Consider the following 23,671-nt stretch of genomic DNA (forward strand, 5'->3'; position numbering starts at 1 on the left):
GGCTGGAATGCAGCAGCAGGGGGAAAATTCATTACCGAGGAGAATTTTAAAAGGGCAGCTGCTTCTTTAATGCCATAGCTATTAAGAATGCAGTTTCCTGCCATAACAGTAGCATGTTTCATTGACTTTCCTCCTTCTCAGTTTCATGTTGTTTCCTAATGATGAATTGAGATATAATTCCCACCTACTATCAAAAGCGTGTGTAAGGAGTTCAGATACTTGCTCTCCTAATCAGAAAGTGCCCCTGCCTAGACAAGAGAGGTTTTGTTTTTTTGTTTTTTTGTTTGTTTTGCTTTTTAAAAAAATCTTAAGTCGGTTCACAAAACTTTCCAGAGTAAGACTGATTTTATTTGGATGTTCTAGTGGGGAATCTGACAAAGTCTCACATTAAAATTTTTTTCTAATGGGGTCATTAGAAATAAAAAATGATGGTCAAAAAATGCACATTCATGTTGAATTTGTTTCACAGACCTCCTTTTCTTTAAAGACTTATTTATTTGAGAGAGATAGAGGTTGCAAGAGAACTGGGGGAGGGGTGGAAGGAGAGGAGGAGAGAGAGAATCTCAAGCAGGCTCCACCCCCAGATTGGACCCCAATGCAGAGCTCAATCTCACCACCCTGAGATCATGACCTGAGCTGAAATCAAGAAGAGTCCTGGCTTAACTGAGTCACGTGGGCACCCCTCATAATGCTCTTTAGGAGAGGAATCAAGGTTCTTATTGTTTCTATTTCATTTCTCATAACAGTAGTTTCACTGTAATAATTTCCTACTTGGAAATGTTCTATTATCACAGATCTGTCCTATTCTATAAATTCTCTGTGAAGAGGAGAATGTAAGCCTATTATGGTACATTCAGAAGCCTTTGCTGTTCATTATTCTATTTAGAATTCAGAGGGGATTTTTTTTTCTTCCTCTGATGCAAAACCCAACGTAAGTATGCCCCACTCTAATTTTTCAGCATTCTCAGTTCATAAATTCCTTGATAAAGGGAAGATAATCCACATCTCTGAGACAGGTAATAATGGAGAAAAGACAGGGAAGGGAATGTGATTATTTGATAATTACTCACTGACATTGGCCTTATCATTTCCAGATCCCAATCGGTAGTGGATCCTACAGTATTAAAACGCATGGATAAAAATGAAGAAGAAAACATGCAACCTTTGCTCTCTCTGGACTGATAACTTCTCTGCACTCCCCATGGATTAGAAATGGAAGGTACTTGTTTTCAGCAACAGGGACAGCACTGTGGAGGAATGACCAGCTGGAAACTTATTTATTCATGTTAATGTAGCATAATATAAAATAAGACATTGGGCTTTCCCATTCGCTTGAACCATGGGTGCCCTGGTCTGGAGTTAAAGAAAAAAAAAGTCAATAATTTATTCTGTAAGTGCCAAGTTCTTTGTAAATATAATGTAATCTTCACATCAAGTTTGTAAACTTTGGTAGTAACTGAAATTGGAAAAGATTGGCTCATGAGTCCATGCCAGTGGTATGAACTATAACAAAAAAACAGAAAAGACACGTACTCAATGGAAGCTAATTAAATGTAGCCCTGTTTCCTATGAAGCCATATTTCAGCTATCATAGTGATTGTTTCAATGTTTTTCTCTGAAACTGTCATATTCCAATGTACTTTTAATGGACACAGGTGACTAGATGATTCTAGGAAATTAGGATGATAAATGTAAATCCTGTCTAGCGATTTTCATTTCACAGAAAATGTGTCCTAGTGATTATCACTGGCCTTGAATTTTGGAGAAAAGGAATGGCAGAGGAGCTGAAAAACTAAACACTTGAACTCTTCTATGTTGTTTAATTCCTGGAGTCTTGTGAAGAGATATTTCCCCAGATTAAGATGTGGAATTCTGAAAGAGAGTGGATTTTTTTTTAAACTGCTGTGTTCACAGTATGTCTTTCATTTGAGACCCCATTGTATCCTTGTCTGATGTACTTAAGAACATTTCCCCCCTAAAATCCTTTGACCAAGAGAAAGAGAACTCATATGTGAATAGTGTTCTGACAACTAATATTGGACATAAAAGTTGCCATGTGTAAGGGGCTAATTTCTAATTCTTGTGCTCTGGTTGGAAATATATATACATACATATATGTATATATATATACACACACACATATATACATATATATGTATATATATTCACATGCACATATATATATTTTTATTGAGCTCTAATAAATCCTTGATGTGACAGGCTTATAAAATAAATCATACATATTCAATGATCTTACAGATGTTTAAATAATTACATGAGATGCTAACTCTGGAAAACTATTTCCACTAAAGTTAATGAAAATGAAGTATAGTGAAATAGACTTTCAGTGAACCTATTTTAAGGGAATTCTAATTTAACTTGTAATGAAATCTTGAATTTGTGCCATTTTAGTGAATAAATTTTTCCTTCAGAAAACAACAGGTCTCAACATAATGTAGGTAGTATCAGGTGACCAAGAATAATATAATTTCTCTCAAATTCAAGTTAATTATCCTAATGAACCTATAAGTACAGATTTTCTTTCCAGAAAAGATTGAAAGAACATATTGTATCCATAAGACATAATGCATCTGAGGGCATCTGAGACAGCATATTATAGCTTAAATCTAGATGTGGAATCCTTATGTTATTTAGTTTTTATTTCATAAAAATCCTGCAATTATAACACATTTTAAAAATATTACTTTAAATTTCAAATTCCAGTGTGAAAAAGCAAGATTTTTACCACCTTTTCAGAGTGGTAATTTTTGAGATTGAAAATTTACCACTAAAATATTCTTTTGAAAGAAAAATATCTCAAGGAGCTCTTGGAAACCGATAGAAATAAATGTAACAGCCTTTATATACTTTTTAGCCAAAAGCTTCAAAAATTCCAGTTATAATTCTATACCAAAAATCTTAAAATCAAGATCAGTACGCCAATCTGCATAAGTATCGCAAATGGACTGTTCAGTGTTTGTAAAAATGCATAAATATGCATAAATAATATGATTGAAATGTACCTTGAAAATGCCAACCTCAAGTTAAGTCTGGAAGAATAACAACTGTCAGGTCCTCTGCTCTACCCATAAATATTATCGAGATTGGAGTGAATTGGGGATAAAAAGCCACGGCAACTCTTATCTCTGTAAGGACCCTAACCACAGGATTCTTATATTTTTGCCCAGCTGATATACATTTTATAGTCTTGGACTTTATATACAATAGAAGAAAGTGTTCAGCAATACAATGCATTAGTATAAACTAGAAACAAGGTGCAGGATGATGGTCAACTTTTCATTCTCCCATGTTTCTCTTGATACACACTGTTTATTGCCAATTTTTAGACCAGCTTCAGATGTCAAGCAGCAGAGCCAGCTTCTTTTCTCTCTCGTAAGGCTAGTGTCATATCTAAAAATAACCAGAAAGGCATATTGTATGAATAACTATTCAATTATAAGTATGATTCCCACTATCTCCCTTACCCAACATTTGGAGACTTTGCATCCTGTGGCTGTGCGTCTGCTCCTCTTCAAACGAGCAGTTGAGAGTTGGCTGCATTGTGTAAAATATTTTTAAACGAATGAACAAATTACGACGATGATGCCTTTTGAAATTGCTTTATCGAGTTCAATCTGTGAGTAAACTCATTGGCCAGAAATGTTTTTGGAGCTGCTTAGTCAAGGGATATTTGGTCAACTTTATAGATTTTCCCTTCCGTCTCAGCTAATTAGCACCATTTAGGGATTTCCCCCCCTAATTTAATTTCCTGTGTTCTGTAGTTATGTCTATTGTCATGTAACTTAGTAAATAAGCACTCCTGTATGTCAGTTTAATTGTGATGGAGTCCTCTTTCTCTCTCTGTCTCATGCGCACGCATGCGCACACACACAGCTGTTGGCCATAACGAACATGCCTATTTTGAGATCTACATTTTCCATTTGTAGCTGTCTTGTCACTGAAAATATGTAGACATCAAAGAATTACCACATTTGATTTGGAACAAGCTAGTAGTCGCTGCTTCTCTCACCCTGCCTGTTTTGCCAGCTCCTTCTTACATCCTTTCTTACTTCCATTGTTTCAGGGGCAGCTGCTTCCAAAGCTGGCGTAAAAATAAATACCTTTACTCTTATTGTCAGTGATATTTGCCTGATATCTTCAAAGGAAGAGATTGTTGTGAAAATACACTCTAAGAAATGTGAAGAAGTGCCTCTTTAAAAATGAGATAAAGCAGTGATACCAGAATGTGGATTCTATTGGTAGTCTCTTCTGGAAAATAAATCCATGCATCTAAATCAAAAGGGTGAAATATGAGTACCATTCGAAGAAGGATCATTGAGGCCTTGCCTGGAACATTCTCCTACGGTATTAAGTCTTTATCGTGTCAGTTCAATACCGTAACTGGAGCACGTTATTTACAAATCTGGCATTAGGCTAAAACAATACATGAGTCTTTACAAGGAAGTGTTTAAAGTGGGCATGCATGATTTCTTTTATTTCAAGGATAGTTTGCATAGTGTAGGCAGATATTCCTTAAGTCTTTTCACAGAAAATGCTGGTCCACTTTACAGGCCTGAAAAATTCATACATTCATAAGCAGGAAAGCCAAGCAGCTAGGTTCTCTTTCATATTGTTAACTAGGTCACATTGTTAAATTAAACATTTGAAGTTTCTGGAATATTCCTGAGGGAGCAGAGGTCCCTCTGATGCATCAAGAAAATGGAGCATTGTTTTAGACCTTGGGGAACATGTTTATTACTCACAAATAGAAGCCCTTAGAGCCATGGCAGTGTATCTTCAGAAATCGACTTCCTTTCCTTCTACAAACAACCTGAAGGTTTATGGATATGCCTGTGGTCCTTTAGAGGGATTATATCAAGAAAACTTACTGAGAGGCTATGTACTCTTCTGTTGTTTTATCTAAATGTCTAGCTGGTCTGGTTAGTTAAAATCTTTTTAAATTATTTTGTGTGTATTTATTAATGATTACTTGAAAAGTTGCCATCAGCCATGAGGACATTTTAGAATGATTTTCCACACACAAAGTAAAAGGAGCAGAGCTCTGGCATGGTATTTGAACTTTCAGATGTAGTATCCACATTTTTTATATCAATAAGCTCATAGGCATATATTCCACTTAAATATGCTATGTAGATATATGGCCTAAGAAATAGTGGTGCATTTTAAGTTTATGAGGCCATTAGATCATGTAAGAATCAGCAAGTTGTATGAAATATATTGGCATGAAAGTGGATTGGCTAAATTACCAGGCTGCATAATTATCTTCCCTAGTGAAAAGAATTTGTTTTCTTTGTTTTAGTTGGAACAAAACTGATTTTCAATAAGCACTACTTAGTATTTGAAAGGTGACAAATAAGTAAGAATACAAAAGGAGGCATGACTTTGAAACATTAATATCATGATCATAATGGCTTAGAGAACATAATTTTTCATAAATTCAAGTTTTGATTTGGTAAACATCCATACATTAACCCACACATGGAGATACTGTTATGAAGTCTATTTTGTGATGAGTGTGGGATTTTACTCCTTTGGATTGTGGGGAAAAAAAAAAACATTTAAGAGCAATTCTGTGGATTGAAATAGCCAAATTGTACTATTTTTCAAAGATGGAGGGTGCAAGTGATACTGCTGAAATTAAAACAAAAAAAAAATAAGCATAGATTTAGATGCAATGAATGCATTTTTATAGTAGATAGTGGACATTGTTACAATGAAGAAGGTGGTTGGTCAGTATTGGACTTAGTTTCAAGTTTCAATACAAATATTTGTGTCCTTAATGATGTTAATGCATTTATTCTGTCAAAATTATTTTTGTGGTGAATGAGAGGGACCTAGATGAAAATCAAAATAAATGTTAATGGAACTTTTAAGAGTGAAAAAATCCTTAACAATTTTAAAAAATTGCAATGGGCTATAATTGGTTTACATATAACAGAGATTCAAAGCATTGTCCAGTTTTCAGTTTTCAGACTTATTTAAAAGATAAATAAAATTCCAAAACCAAGTAGTTTTTGTTTTCAAAACTATGAAAAAAAAACAAGATGTCTAAGAGGTACTTCTACAAGTCCTTGATAAGAATACTAAGAACACTTGTTTACTATTTGAGGGAGCTCTTTATTCCAATACAGTATTATAACTGGTATGATATAATTTTTGAATAAATATACATTTCTGCTTTAAAAAAAGCATTCATTTTGTATTTGGTGAACGTTGAATTTGGTAGTATTGAATCTGTTGCACCTGTAAAATGCAAATTTCTAAAATGTCATCTAAAAATGGACAATATTTTTTAAAGAAATTTTAGTTAGCTATTTTGGTTAGAATATCTGAGATTTTCTGACACGTCTGTTTGGAGCTTAGCAATTCACTTAATCAAAATGTCATTTTTAGTATTCTATCACTTTTAGACAAGATTTCAAAGGATGGTCTTAATGAAGAAGTAAATCAACTTTTAAGTTCCTTATGGCAATGGGAAGGATCAGTAAATAAAATTTCATTTTTTATGTAAAGTTATCACATATGAAACATAAATTCAAAATTATAAAGAAACATTGATTTAAATCAATTCTATTGGGCAGCCCCGGTGGCTCAGCGGTTTAGCGCCACCTTCAGCCCAGGGAGTGATCCTGGAGACCCAGAATCGAGTCCCACGTCGGGCTCCCTGCATGGAGCCTGCTCCTCCTTCTGCCTATGTCTCTGCCTCTCTCTCTCTCTCTCTCTCTCTCTCTGTCTCTCATGAATAAATAAATAAAATCTTTATTAAAAAATAAATCAATCTATTAAAAATACTCCAGTATTTTGAAAACATACTTTCAAAATATTTTTTTTATTTACTTTCAAAATATTAAGTGAAATTAAAGTATTTAGCCTGACTTGAAAAAAAAATGCTTAACAAATTACGCATTTGTATCTGTGAAATTCCTTCATTCCTGTAGATGAAAAGTCATCTAATGAAGGAAAAGAGACATTTATCTAGAACCTTCTTTGGTAGACTTTACAACTTTCTCTGGCTCAACTGCAGATGATTTCGCACAGCAAAGACATCAGCAACCCCCGTCTCTGAATTCACTTCTCTCAGAAAATAAAAATGACTATGCTCTCTTCTCCCTCCTGCCTTTTTTTTTTCTAACTGGATTCATAAAAGTATCAGACAGAAACCATAAACACTCGGCTTCCTTTTGAGAAAAAATGTGACATTATACACATATAAATACAATTCACTGGTTGCATAGGATTAAATATTTGTGTCTTGATTTATAAATTTTTACCTAAAAGTTTCTCAAAAATCTATAAGATTTTAGTGCTAGAAAATTCTGAAATGTTTTTTGGATCTACCATTTATGGAGAAGACCAGTAATATCCATCCCTTCCTTTAGATGTATGAAATGAAACATCTCATATTTAACATTTACAAAGAAACAAACTTCTCTTCTTTCCCCCTGAACTTGTTTCTCCTTTAACTCTCCCATCTCCCTAAGTGTTGCCTTAATCTTCTGGGTTCCAGAGCTCAAAACTTTCCAATCATCCTCTTTCCACCCCCCTCTCTCAAAACTACATAAAAAATCAGCGAGCTCTTACTGTGGGCTCTTCTCCAAAATGTAATATCCATACTCTGACCACTTCTCTAACCATGACATCACTACCTGGTTTCAAAACTTCAACATTTTCCACCTGGAATATTTTAATAATCTGAAAATGAATCTCTTTGCATCTGCCCTTTTGCCCTAAAGTGGATTTATAATAAGAATGAGCTCAGATCATTTTACTCTTCTCAAAACCTGCAAGAATAAAAAACCAATGTCCTTATAATGGAGAATGAGGAGGTTTGATAGAAAGTCTGTAAGCACCAGCAGAGCAGAATGGCATATTTTCTGATTGGTTTGGACTTTTTGGGTGTAAAATGCAAAAGTAATTGTTAAATAGTTTAGTCTCTTGCTTCTAAAGTTCTACGTAATATACCCTCTTACCCCTGACCTTGGCTTTTCTTAGAGATTTCTTAGGAATATTTCTCCTACTCATTATTCTCTTGCCAAATTTCCATCCTTGCTGTGCCAAGAGTTTGCCAAACATTCTTCCAGCTGAAAACCTTTGCATTTTTGTTCATTCTGTCTCATTCTACACCTCCCTCCCCCATATCCACATAGTTTTCCCCCCTCATTTCCTTCATCTTTATTCAAATGTCACCTTCTTAGAAAGACCTCTCTGAATTTTTCTATTTAAAATTACATGGTTCTTTATACTTCCCTTCTCTGGCCTATTTCTTCCCCATAACTTTTATCACCTTCTAACACACCAGATAGCTTATTTATTTTGTTTATTTTACTTTTTCCTAATAGAATACTAACTCCACACAAGCAGGGAGTTTGTCTGTCTTATTTACTGTTGCATTACTGGTGCCTTAACAGTGCCTGGAATTTAGTAGCAAATCCAAAAAGATTGCATGAAGATCTATAATTTGTTTCAGCATGGTATGTTATGTAGTAGCCAGTAGTATGCATTTAAGGATAGTTTTTTTTCCCCTAATAAGAAACATCTTTTTCCTTATTCATTTCAAAGAGGGAATTTTTCCCTCTCTGATGATGGTGGAAACATGAACCAATAATTATATCCCCATGCTTCCTCAAATCTGGTCTCTACCCTAGAGCCTTAGTTTTATATTAGTGTTTGAGCTCTGTCTTTGGAAGTTACTCTAAGTTTATTGGCCCCTTTATCTATAATATGCATGGCTTACACTCACTTTTGGAGAGGCTACAAAGACAAAAAGTCATTTTGAGCTCAAAACCATAGTAATTGTTCTTCATTGATTAGCCTTGTTCATACCGATTTAAAATTTGCAGGAAGTTGAAAAACCGTAACTCCTCCAATACTGGAAGGCAGAGTCAGAGAAAATGCCAAGATAGTTACTTTTGCTGGAAAGGAGAAAGAAAAGAAGAGGAGGGGGGTAAGAAATTGTGATCACTCCTTCTCTGAAATCGTTATAACAGAAATGAAGTTCTTTGGTTCTTCTGGTGATATTAGAAATACATATTACAACAATGTAGTCTGGAAACACTTTAACAGAAGTCATATCAGTTGTGTTTTATATTTGATATCTTTCTAAATTTTTTACTTTGGAGGCTGATAGTTCTGGTACCACATGACAGGAACCGCTCGTGTTCACATGTTCTAATTAGCTTTCTCCCTTCTCTGCATTTTGATAACAACTATCATTTTCTGAACCTAAAGTCATATTTGTCATCCATGACTATCCCCATACTCCCCCCTGCTTCAATTTGGGCTGACTTCACCATAATTTTAGTAGCCAAATACCTTAGATATTGGTTCTTGGTGTGATGTGTTGCTGATTTTTATCCTTTGCAGTTTATCGTCTCATTCTTACCAAACCTATGTTATTCTTTTCCCTTCACGACCCCATGTCCCTTTCCCTACGTTGGAATCATTCAAGCTTCCAGCCTTACCATCTCCTACTATGTCTTCTACTAAGAAGACACTGAAAATAAGTGTGATGTTGAAGGTGAAGTTGAAGAAGGAACTATAACCTGAAGAATAAGACTAGATGTTGAAAATGTTTTCAGAAGGCAATCAGTCTTTCAGTGGCTTTAAAATGGGGGACTGTGTAGCCTATGTAGATTATGTTTCTTGCCAATTACATAAATATATAGCAGTTAGGGGTTAATGGGTAATTTGGAAAACCTTCTATAGAGAAGAGATTAAATGGCCTGTGCTTGGGGAAAAAGAATTTTCTTACTTTTTTGATCTTTAACCATGTGGAGGGCATTTGCCTCTGTGACCTCCTTTTTTGCCAGTCTTCAAGAATGTGTTTAGCATCACTTCAGAAATAAAGGGTTCAATTTCAAGCATACACAGTGCATGTCATCTTCTACCAAATTTTTTTTAATGCATTATTTTTATGATTGAATCCTAGGAATATATTCATTGGTAAATTTTATTAATTCTATCTACTTCTACATGGATTTAGAAATTTTGTAGGTCCTCTATTATATTCTTAAAACCATAGTATTAATGTTTCACTTCTTGTTGAGGTTATTTCTGTCCCTTTTGATCTCTGAGGATGAACGGGCTTCTGTTAAATAAAATGTCACTAAATGAAATTTTGGATTCAGAAATGTGAATGTGAATATATCTTTCAATCTTTTTATCATAAACTAAATTCCTGTAAATTTAGAAGATATAATAAATAGCTATGAATAAATTTGTCATTAAAATATGGAGACATGACATTGGTGTTAGTATTTGGGAGTATATAATGCTTTCAAATGGATTGTAAATGTGTGGGCATGTTATAATGTTATTTTGATTTATTCTTGATTCAATCTAATATATTTGATAAAATTGGTATAATTCCAAATCATTATAAAGGCACTTCTTATGCCTTCTAGAATAACAGGATAGAGAGACAAGCCAGGGTCTGTTATAGTCTACCCCATTAAGCCATGGAGTGAATGATGATTTCAGTTTATTTCAATATTAACAAATATTTATTGAGCACTTCCTCCACCCCAGTAACTGTTCCAAGTTCCAGGGATATGGCAGTAAAACAAAGCCCCTGCTCTTCCACATTCTAGTGGGGAAGACATACAAACAGCAGATAAGCAAGTTATATACGGTCACTTGGTGTTTTAAGTGTGATGAAGGCTTATCTAGTTTAATTTGTGTGACCTCTGGCACTCTCTCTCCTCATCTGTAAAATGGGCCAATAATTGTATCAACAGTGTGAACTAATTTTTGATACCTGGCCCCTTCCTTTTCATGGAAAAATGTAGCATCATCTTCTCATATCCATGCTGTGTTGAGGGTGACTATTAGGGTTTTTTGATTCCTTCTTTTCCACTTAAGCTGGAGGTAGTTACTAGGGCTGTTGACACTCAGGGGTAATGCAGCTCACAATCTGCTTTTTGAGGTGGTCCAAAGGTCCTGCACAATTTTCAATTTTGTCCCTTTTGAGGCAGATTCTTTACTACTCTAACTCATTATAACTGAAAAACAAACACATCAGAAAAGAAGGCAAAGAGAAACCAAAGATAAATTCAGATAGACTGTATGATTTAATCTTTCCGTTTCATCTATGATTTTCCCTTATCCACAGAGAACCACAAACCCATTGTTTTCTGGAACAAATTTGGGTATATTCTATGTACCACAGTTAAAGGAAGCTCTGACCATTGTACTTCCAGAGGTGCTAATTTAGATAGTATTAAAAAGATTATTTCCTCCTGATATGTGAAACTTAATGAGAAGTTTTGCTTTTTATAGCAAAGTCATATTATAAAATACCTAATGAAACTCATCATGGGAAAGTTTCAAAATATGGGTAGAGTAAAAGACACCATTAATACTCATTATAACTCATCTAGGAGGAGCCATGAGTAAATAAAAGTTTCTCTTAAGAAATATAGAAAAAAAAAAGAACAGCAAATAACTTCCATCTTAAGGAAACGTGGAGCTTCTCTATTTCTGTTCACATAGAAAATCAGGAAAATGTCTATGTTAGGGCAGGCTAGATGGCATGTTAATCAAAACCGGAGTTATTTCACATACAGTCTTTTATAAAGAGGTATTTAAGGACATCAACAACTGACTCATTACATTTATGAAGGAAAAACATAATTTATTATGGTCATAATAAAACATGTAGATTCTAGAAACAGGAAGGTAGAGACACCCTTCAGATTGTCTACTTTTGTGAACTTGTTTGTTTACGGAGTCTCTATACACTTATTTCCCTTATTGATTATATATGGAGGATTTTAGTTGGTCTCAGAAAAAAAATAGCGATTTTTACACAACTTATTTACTAAAGGGTAATTGAAAACATTTTCCTGGAACAAGGAATTTTGAACCTTATTTTATCACAATTGCTCTTTTGTCATTTAATGAGCATTATAGGCATGTTTTAACAAACTTTTCTCAAGAGTAGTAAAACAAACTATATACTTCAAAATTTAAACAAAAATCTAAAAATATGTGACTATACATATTTTTAACTTGGAATAATGATGAGAATATTTACTAATTGTAAACATATTTGATTAGTGGAAACTGACAGATTATTATTAACACTTGAATTAAAAAACACACTCACACACAAAACAAAAGAAGTTTTATTATTATCCTTCAGGTATGGCCCCCTCATCTGAACCAAAAACTACCTCTGTTCTTACATCCCTGAGAATAACGGATGCCACTACTGGAAGATCCTAGAGATTAAATAATCTAAATTGCTCTTGTTATTAGTATATAAATGGAGACCCATAAATGGTCTATCTTGCTAGATGTCATACAATAAATTTAAGGTAGAATTGGTTCTACCAATATCAGTCCAGTGATATTGTTGTTGCTTTTAATAACTTTCCCCTTGTTCTCCTAACCCTTTTTCTATTTAACTCGGTTCTACCTGCATATGAACCTGTTTCTTTTGCACCATACTATTTACTGTGCTTGGAATTCTCCACCAGTATTATGTTAAGTAAACATCTACTCATTCAAAGAGGGCAATGCTCAGGGATTTTCAAATTAGAGACAGACTGTACATATCCACTATTCCCAAACTTTCAGGATCTTTGCAATCAATAGCTTCAGGCTAAGCCCAGTTCTACAGGAAGATGAAACTTTATCAGGCCTATCTCTAAATAGTCATTTCATGAAGCCAGCGATCATGGTTAGAAGCATGTGTTCCTTGATTTCAAGAAGAAAATGGGATGTGGAGCATCTCAACACAATTACTCCACTTAGCTCTTGACCATCTTCTCTACATTTGTCAGTGAGTTAAGGCAAGTAGGACAGGATGTTACTACCGTGATAGCTGCCAAACCACTGTGAAGATATATAGGAAAGCTGTGCTACTTTTTGGGAGAGCTTCCCATGAGTCCATTCAGGTGTTTCCCCTACTGCACATTTATGATGTGCAGTTCTCATAGAGCTTACTACAGGAATTTTGTGGACTGGAGTATTTAACAGATTGGATTTTCTGAAATCTTTAAAAAACATAGAGTTATGGATCTTAATAAATTGGCTAATCTAAGCATAAACATTTAAGTCAGTTCACTAAAAGGGAATAAAAAGGCTCTGCATTTTACTTGAGATTATTTCAGCATTTCCTGTTGTTGAGTTTGGAAAAGGGTGGTTTGGAATTACTTGGCCACTATTATTTTATGTGACTTTTTCACTGCTTTTTTATGGCTTTTAAAATAATGTGTGAAGACATTGTATTAGACACACACTGAAAATATAAATGATACACAGAGTCATGCTCTCTTAAAATAATGAATTTTAAAAAGATGTAGTATTTTAAGTTGAGAATGATCTATTTAAGATATGATTTCTCTTTGGGAAAATAAGTTATGATTAAAAACAGCATAGCTCCATACATCATATCATAAGTTACAATAAATTTCAAATATATTAGTAATTTCAAATTTAAAAAAGGGAACCACAGAAGTGTTGGTAGAAAGCATGAAAGAATGCCTTGATAATCTTGAAATAGTCTTTTATACTATGATTCAAATTCCAGAAAGTTTTAAAAAGAAGGATACATTTGACTAAATGAAAAAATGAAATTAAAAAATTTTGCACGGAAAAAAATCATAAGCAAAGCCGAAAGGCAAATGAGAAACTGGGAGGACTTTCAACTTACAGACATAGAGTCAAGTTTTCTAATATAGTAAGAGGTTTCTAGAAATTGATGATAAAAAGGAAACCCAATAGAAAAATGGGTAGTTGATATGATCAGATGGGTCACAGGAAAGGAAATATAGTATCTTTAAAAATATGAAAAAAACAAAAACAAAAAACAAAACAAAACAAAACAAAATATATGAAAAAAAAATGCCATACCATACTCAAAATGAGAGAAATAGAAATTCAAACGATGGAGTAGTTTGATAACATACTCTTTCTCAAGGCAGCTATGAGGAGATAAGCCCTTCTTATATTACTTTTAGGAAGGATGACAATTTGGCAATATATATCAAAATTACAAATGGTACTAAACTCCAGCTACTCTTTTGGGGATTTATCCTTCAGACATACTTGCACACATGAGAAATATTTCATAAGATATATTCGAATATGCTTCCAAAGATATCTATAGGATAATTGTTTGCAGGAACAAAAATTTGGGAAGAAAAATCTTAAAAATATATGATATATCCATGGAAAAGATACTATGTAGATCTAATATAATCTGCTTAAATAAACAAGAACACTATACAAATCTAAAAAAAAATGAGTAAATGCTTTATGTGCTGGAATAGATTTCTAAATATATTGTTGAGAAAAACAGCAAGGGACAGAATATTGCACAGAATATGTTATGGTTAATGTAAAAAAGTGGAGTGGGAAATAAAATATTCATATTTGCCTATATGTTATGAAAATGCAGAAGAATATAAGGGATTAATAACATTTGTTGTTTGGAAATTGGGTGGATTAAGACAAGGGTGAGAAGGAAATTTTTATTTTTCACCTTTCTACATTTCTTTTTATTGTTGAACTTTGTGAATGTATTATTTATTGAAAAATCAAATTTAAAAATCTTAAGATTTTTTATTGTCTCAAAGCATTTTGACATTGCTAATAGTTACAATGTTTGTAGTACAGAATAAAATAGAATAGTATAGAATAGTACAGAATAAAGGAAGGAACACCCATGTGCTGACCTCTCAGCCTAAGATATAGATCATTTCCAATAGTTGAAATCCTCCTTTATGTCTCTACATGACGTCCTTTGATTACTGCTTAAGGGTAACTATCTTAATTTATGTTGACAGTTAATTTTACTTTCTCTATAGTTTACCACTTATGTGTATATCTCTAAAAAACATAGTTTTGCAAATAATTCATGTAAGATTGGGTTATCTCTTAATTTGAATGTCTGACAGAATTTAGTTAAAATGATTTGTGACTGGTAGTTTCCTTATGTAGATATTTAAACTTTTAATCCTATATCCTCAATGACTTTAGGACTTGAAGTTTCCATTTATAGTTGAGTCTGTTTCAGTTACTGTTTTTCTTTTTCTAGGAATTTGACCATTTTCAATGAAGTTTTCAAGTTGATTTGCATAAGTTTTATAATAATCTCTACTTTTTAACATACATATGCTGTGTTTGTATTCATCTTCCCTTTCTACTCCTCAGACTATTCATATATGTCTTTATTAGTACTGTCATAAACCTTTTTTATATAACTTTATAAGTTATGAAGTTCACTTGAAACTCTATTGTACCTTTGCTTCCTATTTCATTAATTTCACTATTTTTTTTTTTGCCTGGTTCTTTGTGTTAAATTTTGTGAATCTTGTCTTTTTAATATAAATTTCTAATTTGGGTTTAAACTATTAATCTTTCCTATTTTCTAATAAAAATTGTTAAAGCTATGGATTTTTCTATAGGAAATGATTTTTTCCTCTTTTCTTTTTTCCAAAATGTTTTACATGTTTGCCTTTCACATTTAATTCTTGACCTCAGTGGAATTGATGTTTCCATGTAGTGAATGATGGAGATCGAATATTGCTCTCCTCCATCAGGTGTCTAACAGTCTTAGGTAGTCCTAGCTCCATTCACTGCTCTGTGTTTCAAATGCTCCAGCCTTAAGCATTTATATTTCTTGTACCTTCAGTAACTATTCAAACCAAAACTTTTGGTAAAATAGGATTTGTAAAAGGTCCCAGGTCAATGGCTACCATCAATCTTTGAAAGATTTTTTTTTATTTTTAAGTAATCTCTGTCATCAATCTTTGATATCCTTCTTTAGATTCTCACACCTGGCTTATATTTATCATCTGAGGATTTCCCTTACTTTATTGCCAGTTTAGCATTATTTAAATAGCCTTTAAAAAATATAGCATTTCTACTTGTTTTGTAGTGGGAGGAATTGCCAGAGTATATACATATCAATAGTGCAAAAAGTCTTTTAAATTGATTGCCATTTTAATAACTTTGAACTCTAGCAGAATAGATCATTGGAATAAAAGCCTAATTTAGTTTTTTAAGAAAGGTACATTGTAGGAACTTTGCTATTCCCTTTGTGATACATTTTTTTTTCTCACTAACACTTCTGACATGTGCTTCAATGCAATGTGTTCCAATACTGCAAATTAAAGGAAAGGAAACAAAATACTATGGCATAGGAAACTAAATATCTACTGATCTAATAATAAATATTCTAGACATTATTGATGCACATTAATTAAGGTATTCCATATTGGTTGGAAGTGACAGTAAGTTTCCTTGTAATAACAATTGCTTTGTCATTTATTTTCCTCTTGCAGATAATTTATGTATAAGCCTAGGCAAAAAAGCTCTCAGATTTTACTCTTCCATAATGTGAGGCAGGATTTTCTGAGGTCTTGGATACACAGAAAGTGTACAACAAGTACTCATTTCCCTTGGATACCTTCTCTTTAAATAATCATATAGCAGAGATGATATCCTTCCAGGATTATAGGAGGAAATGTTATGGTAACCAAGATATGCAAGTGAGATTCTTTCTATCTCTAAATTTTTTAGCTTTCATAAACCTCCAAGTTGTCTTTAAAACAGTTTTTAACAAAGTCATTTTATACCTTTCGGAATGGGTGGTCCAGAATCAAAGTCTGTTTCTTTTAAGATTCATCATTTGTGAACCAACATAAAACCCGAAGTTTCTGAAGTTACTCAGAACCTAAGGTGACTTTAAATAGCTCCCTATGATTATTTTGATAAACAGGTTCAAAATGAGTATTAATAATATGTATGGATTAGAACAACGTATACGTTTTTAGAAATTGGGAACAAAGAAAAATAACCATGTAAGCCATGATACTCTAGAGTAGTTGTTGGCTGTGATCTCTCAGGTCAGACTCTTATTTAAGTCCTTTGTATTAGTTTACTAAGGCTGCCTTAACAAAGTGCCATAGATTGGGTAGCTTAAAAGCACATTTGTTTTCTTACCATTCTGGAGGCAGAAGTCCAAGATCAAGATGTTGGCGTGTTTTGTTTCTTTATGGGGCTTCTCTCCTTGACTTGCAGATGGCTGCCTTCTTGCTGTGTCCTTACATGGTCTTTCCTCTGTGGACAAATAGCCTTGGTGTTTCTCCATGTCCCAATTTCCTTCTTTTATAAAACAGGAGTCAGACTGGATTAGAACCCACCCTGAAAGCCTTATTTTTCACTTTATTACCACTTTAAAGGCACTATCTCCAAATGCAGTCACATTCTTTGGTACTGGGGGTTAGGGTATTCAATATAAGAATTCAATATAAGAATTTGGAAAAGGGGGGACATAATCTTATACTATAACATCTTTGCTTATCATCAGGATAATTAGACATCAGGATAATTTTTTAAAATCTTCTTTGTACTTATTAAGATTGTTGTGACTATTAAAAAATAAGAAACATGTAAAACACTTAGGATAGAGCCTGGTAAATAACAAATGTTAGTTATTAGTGTTAATTATTATATGATGGAAACTTTCTATTTTTACATTTAGGTAAAACATTATAAAATATGAAGTGTTCTGAAGGTGTCATTTAAATATAGTGGGTTTCTAGTGTCTCTGTATTCTATTTTTTGATTGATATTATGGTTAGTTGTTTTATCCATTATCGAAAATGGAATATTGAAGACACCAATGCTTATTGTTGAATTCTCTATTACTTCCTTTAATTCTGTCAGTATTTACTTCATGTATTTTGGCACTCTACTCTTAGATACCTAAAGGTTTATAATTGGCATGTCTTCTTGAAAGACTGACCCTTTTATCACTGTAAACTGATCTTAGTATAAAGAAGAACATCTATAATAGGAAGTCATAAACTCAGTGCCTCTTTTGCTCCAGATACTTTTTTTTATTTTTTATATTTCTATGTGTAGTAGCACTTTTCCAGGCCACTAGTCCCCATTTGAAGAAAGAGGAAACTATTACAGTGCTTTTGGTCAATGTTTCCTGCCTTATAGACCAACCATCCTTATGTGCTCTTACCACTAAGCAACTCATGCCCTGACAACAGGGAGTACAACTTACCAAGGGTGAATAGGGAGTTGAGAAATAGCAACAGTGTCATGAAACTGAACTAGAAGCCAGAGAACACCAATGCTATTCTGTTTGAGATGAGTACTGTTAAGCAATGTTGAAAATTCTGACAAAGTCTCAAAGTACTGATGAATGTTAAATAATATCGGTTAATCTGTTTACTATCAGTATTTTTTTAAGTTTTTATTTAAAGTCCATTTAGTTAACATACAGTGTAATATTAATTTGGGTATATAATATAGTGATTCAAAACTTCCGTACATCTCGTGGTGCTCATCACAAGTGCCCTCCTTAATACCCATCATCTATTTAACCCATCTCCCAACTCATTTCCCTTCTGGTAACCATCAGTTTGTTCTTTACAGTTAAGACTCTGTTTTTTGGCCTCTCTCTTCTTTTTACCCTTTGCTCATTGGTTATTTCTTAAATTCCATATGTGAGTAAAACCATATGGTATTTCTCTTTCTCTGACTTATTTCACTTGGCATAATATGTCTAGCTCTATCCATTTTGTTGCAAATGCAAGATTTCATTCTTTCTTATGGCTGAGTAATATTCCATTGAATCACATACCACCTCTTCTTTGTCCATTCATCAATTGATGGATACTGGGCAGTTTCCATAATTTGGCTATTATAGATAATGCTGCTATAAACATCAGAGTGCATGTATCCCCTTGAACCAGTACTTTTTTCCCTTTGGGTAAATACCTAGTAGTGCAATTGCTGGATTGTAGTTCTATTTTTAACTTTTTGATGAGCCTCCATACTGTTTTCCAGAGTGGCAGCACCAGTTTGGATTCCCACCCAACAGTGCAAAAGGGTTCCCCTTTCTTCACATTCTTGCCAACATTTCTTGTTTCTTATGTTGTTGATTTTAGCCACTCTGACAGGTGTGAGATGATATCTCATTGTAGTTTTGATTTGCATTTCCCTGATGACAAGTGATATTGAGTATGTTTTCATGTGTCTGTTGGCCATCTGTATACTGTCTTTGGAAAAAAAAATGTCTATTCATGTTTTCTGCCCATTTTTAAGTGGATTATTTATTCTTTGGTGTTGTTTTACAAATTCTTTATATATTTTGAATATTAATCCTTTATCAGATATGTCATTTGCAAATATCTTCTACCATTCCATAAGTTGCCTTTTAGTTCTGTTGATTGTTTCCTTCACCGTGCAGAAGATTTTTGTTTTGTGTAGTCCCAATAGTTTACATTCTGCTTTCAACATTATCAGCAATACAGAAAATGAAATTAGACTAAAGAGACAGAATATTACTTTACCTTAGCTATTATTTAACACATAGCTTATTCTACTTTTTAAATGTCCCTAATAAACATGGAAGAAAAGAATATATTATGTGCCAAGTAGTTTTTTAGCAGAGAGAAGGTATTTTTAACTCATGCTTCACTTTGATGAAAATTAAGATTTTTATGAAGATGAATTCAGAGTAGTAAGGGGAAGGAGCAGGATTCTAAAACATGGTTATCTAGTGCTGAAGATATTTCTACTACAATTTTCTGCTACATAAAAATATCTTGAAATTATCAGAAATTAATCAAGATATTCTGCTTTTTAAATAATTCTAATTAATAGAAATTTTGTAACATAACGTGGTATAATGTGCAGCTTATCATGCATGTCATATATAACATGTATTGTATAATCCAGACAACTAGATGAATTGTTTAATTGCTGTTGAAATTAATTTTTGTCATTTTATAGTAATAAAAAAACCTCATCTCTGTTACATTTATTTAATGCAATGTGGTTTTCAAGATTGGCATATTTGCAAAATGTGTCAATAAAAAGAAAACATAAGATATAGAGAATATCTTATAAAACAATATTATCTACGTATATTGAAGTACTTTCCGTGCAATGTAAGTGACTCATGATATAAAAGACCTGGAGGGCAAATGTCACTATTTCTGTCAAAGACAAAAACTAAGGGAAAGATATAAGTTGAAAATAAGAATGGACATTCTCAAAAAGGAGATTCATATTGGAAACACATTATCTAAAGCTACTTGGAAATGATCATCAGAAGTGGCTTCTAATGTTCCTGACAACTGAGAAAAAATATGGCATGTATTACATGTGTTAGAACTTTTTAAAGACTTATTTTTAATCAAAAGCATTTTATAAAAAAAAGGAAAATGTGAGAAACCTACTCTCTGATGACTTACACTTCATGAATGTTTGCTTAAGATACATTATGATCTCCATTGAGTGGAAAATGAGGACACTGGAAGGGTCTCTTGCTCTCTTCTTTCACAGGACAGGTTTGTTGATGAACATGAGAAGCACTTATATGCTCTTATCTTTTTAAATTTTGGAATATCTGTTATATTCACTTTATTAGTCTGATCCTACCATAAACTCCTTAAAATGACATAGAAAAAAAAAAAAGATGTTCAACAGATTTCTGGGAATACTAACAATCGAAGCAGATTTTCACTTTGTTAATTATATTAACCAAATGGCATCTACCAGTCTCCCAAAAGGAAACAAGAACAGGAGTTTTGAAAAGAAAAAGCAGCAAAAATAAGTAAAATAAATTTTGGTTGATTTTTAAGTTTTTTCCTGAATGGTCTCTTTCTGGAATGAGAAGTAAGAAATTACATAGACTGAATCCTTTGATTCTGAGTATAACTAGGTAAGTGATACTAGGAGCAGATGACCTGGGAAAGTGCTTAGAGAGACGGTCTGTATGGGACACCACAACATTACTGACATAAATTGGAAAAATTTAAATTGTCCCTGCTCCCAGTTTCAAGTAGTGGAGATAAGGAACATTTCTTGCTACATAATATGTCAGTTGGGATTTATTTATTTTATTTTGCAATTTGCATGACAGCAAAAATTTGGCAGCCAGGGACAGCCAGCTGAAATTCTGAAAATAAATAATTCATGATGCTGTACTGTTTATGGAAAATTAATCTGAATTTTAAACCCTTTGCTATACCTCCCAAGTGATATCTGAATAGAAAAAATGTATAAAAATGCTGAAAAGAAAATGGAAACTATAGAACAGTTATTTAATTTTTAAGAATATAAATCCTGCTTTGTCCAATTAAAGTAAATCACGAAGTAAATCTATTTTATATATATATATATATATATATATACAATATTTATAAATAGAAAAGAAGAACTTCAACTTAGAGAAACAAAATAGTTAGAATGATCACAATATTTTTAAAATCCTTTTAAATGGATAATTGAGCAAATAAGAAAACAAGGGAAATATTCAAGATAAGAAAGTAAAAGTATTGAAGCTCCAGAATCATACTGGGTGGTGGGTTTGTGGAATGAGGGAGGAGTTAGAAGTGGATGGAGGAGATTGCTATTCTATTTCCATCAGTTTTAAAGGTTGAATGAGGGTTTGGATCCAAGAAAGAGATGGTAAATTAGAAATAAGATCCTACACTCAACTAGGCCCCCCAAAAGGATATGCCTTCATGAAAAAGAATAGAATAGCTACTTCACTAGGGAAATTTACCCTCATAAGGAAACTTATAAGTAAGTATTACTTATAGTATTTATACTATAATAACTTATAAGTATTACTCTCATTAATAATGAGAAAAACAACAGTCTATTCATATGAAGCAAAAGTATAAAAATATACCTGAGGTTGGAAATCACCAAATTTACCAGGTAGAAAGTAAGTGTCTCTGCTGAAAATTCATAACTGTGTGGAATTAAGGTTCCAATTTAAGCTACATGAGTGGTCTAGAAAACCATAATCAGAAATAACATTAAAAAAAAAAAAAGTCTTAGGTGGTGGTACTTCTGGAATGCCTGGAAAAAGAAAAGCACCAACCACTCTGGAGGGACATACCAAACTTATGTTTCCCAGGACTTCCATACAAAGGGATCTTGCAAAAAAGTTCATAATGCACAATCTAAAATCCATGAGGAACCAAATTTACCATGAGCAAAATCATAAGATACAATAAATAGTAATAAGGATATCACTTCCCTTAAAATTTCAGACATTAGAACTATCAGATAAAAATTATAAATATGCATCCTACCGTATTTATTTAATATTTAGTATTCTTAGTGGATTCACACACCTTTTTTTTTTTTAATTCAATGGATTAAGAATTTAAGTGTGAAAATAAACCTTTAAAATTTTAGAAGGAAAATATAGCTGAATATCTTGATGCAAGGGTTAGGAAGGATTTCTTATGCTTCGCCACCACCACCACCAAAAAATTTTAAAGAAAGTCATATATTTGATTATATTAAAATTAAAATTCTCTATATAGCAAAAGATAAACTTATTTATTTATTTATTTATTTTAAGATAAACTTATTTAATCATAAACCACAAATATATTTATTTATGATGAGATAGAGACTAGCAAAACCTATTTGCAATGAATATATCCAAGAAAGGATTTGAATTTTTTTTTTTAATTTATTTATGATAGTCACACAGAGAGAGAGAGAGACAGAGACACAGGCAGAGAGAGAAGCAGGCTCCATGCACCAGGAGCCCGATGTGGGATTCGATCCCGGGTCTCCAGGATCGCGCCCTGGGCCAAAGGCAGGTGCCAAACCGCTGCGCCACCCAGGGATCCCCAACAAAGGATTTGAATCTAGAATAAACTCCTGAAAATCAATAAGAAAAGGCAGAGAATGCCATTGAAAAATGAGCAAAGGATTTAAGAGAAAAGAAAGAAACTTTGGAACCTAGAATCTTGGGGAAATTTTTCCTCCTTTACAGTTTCTAGAGAAAGTTTTGAACAGGCACATAAGATTTGATACAAAAATTTTCCTTCAAATGTTATTTGTAAAAACCAACAAATTGAAAACAATGTAAATGTCCATCAAGAGAAGAATAAACAGTTCCATTGTGCTATATTCTACTATTCTACACTGGAGTGTGATAAGACAATTAAAATAGCTGCAGCTACATATATAAAAGGAATTTGGACATTGACACCTATATTCTGAGGCCATTTATATGAAATTTAATAATGAGAAAAACAAGTCTATTTATATGAAGCAAAAGAATAAAAATATCATACTGAGGGTAAAAACCACCAAATTCAAAATAATGATTATTACTTCTAAGAAGAAAAGAAGGGAATATGATCAAATAGGGATTCACAGGGGCTTCAAATATATCTGTAATATATTTCTTTTAAAGGAAATTATCTTAAAGTATCTTCTAAGCTTTAAGTTGGATGAGTGCCTAAGTTCCATTTTATTATTCTTTACATTTCCTGTATGTTTGAAATATTATTTCAGTAAAAGAAAGAGAGATTTTTTTTTTATCCAATTCACTAAATAAATGTTGGTTTTATAATTAACTGATGTGTTGCCGTGTTTCCCAGGCCCTGTGTAATTCGATTGCATTAGGCCCAGGTCTACCCTTAGGATGAACGTCATACTTCTTGGAAGCGACCTACAGAATGATGTCCTGCTATTTTGGTGTTTGACTAGACAAGGTCAGGGAGGTTGATCTTTTTCAAATGAATAATCTGCAAGGTTGTTAAGGATTGAAACGTATTCCTCCAGATTTCTTCTATTGAAGTCTTAACCCCTGTTATAACTGTATTTGGAGATATGGCCTTTTAAGAAGTGATTAAGG

The 23,671-nt window shown here is 33.0% G+C and overlaps 1 protein-coding gene across 2 annotated transcripts in view; it reads left to right on the forward strand.

Annotated features, from left to right (window-relative positions):
• The window catches only part of CLVS2 (clavesin 2), an 88,025-nt gene extending 64,635 nt beyond the window's left edge, over nucleotides 1–23,390 (forward strand). For both annotated transcript variants that reach the window (XM_072832587.1, XM_072832599.1), the window contains one exon: nucleotides 1,095–23,390. In XM_072832587.1, coding sequence (XP_072688688.1) covers nucleotides 1,095–1,182 — 88 coding nt within the window. In that variant the 3' untranslated portion in view covers nucleotides 1,183–23,390. The remainder of the gene's footprint in view (nucleotides 1–1,094) is intronic.
• Nucleotides 23,391–23,671: the final 281 nt, after the last annotated feature.

The sequence above is a fragment of the Canis lupus genome, chromosome 1 (assembly GCF_048164855.1).
Source record: "Canis lupus baileyi chromosome 1, mCanLup2.hap1, whole genome shotgun sequence".
Lineage (NCBI taxonomy): Eukaryota > Metazoa > Chordata > Mammalia > Carnivora > Canidae > Canis > Canis lupus.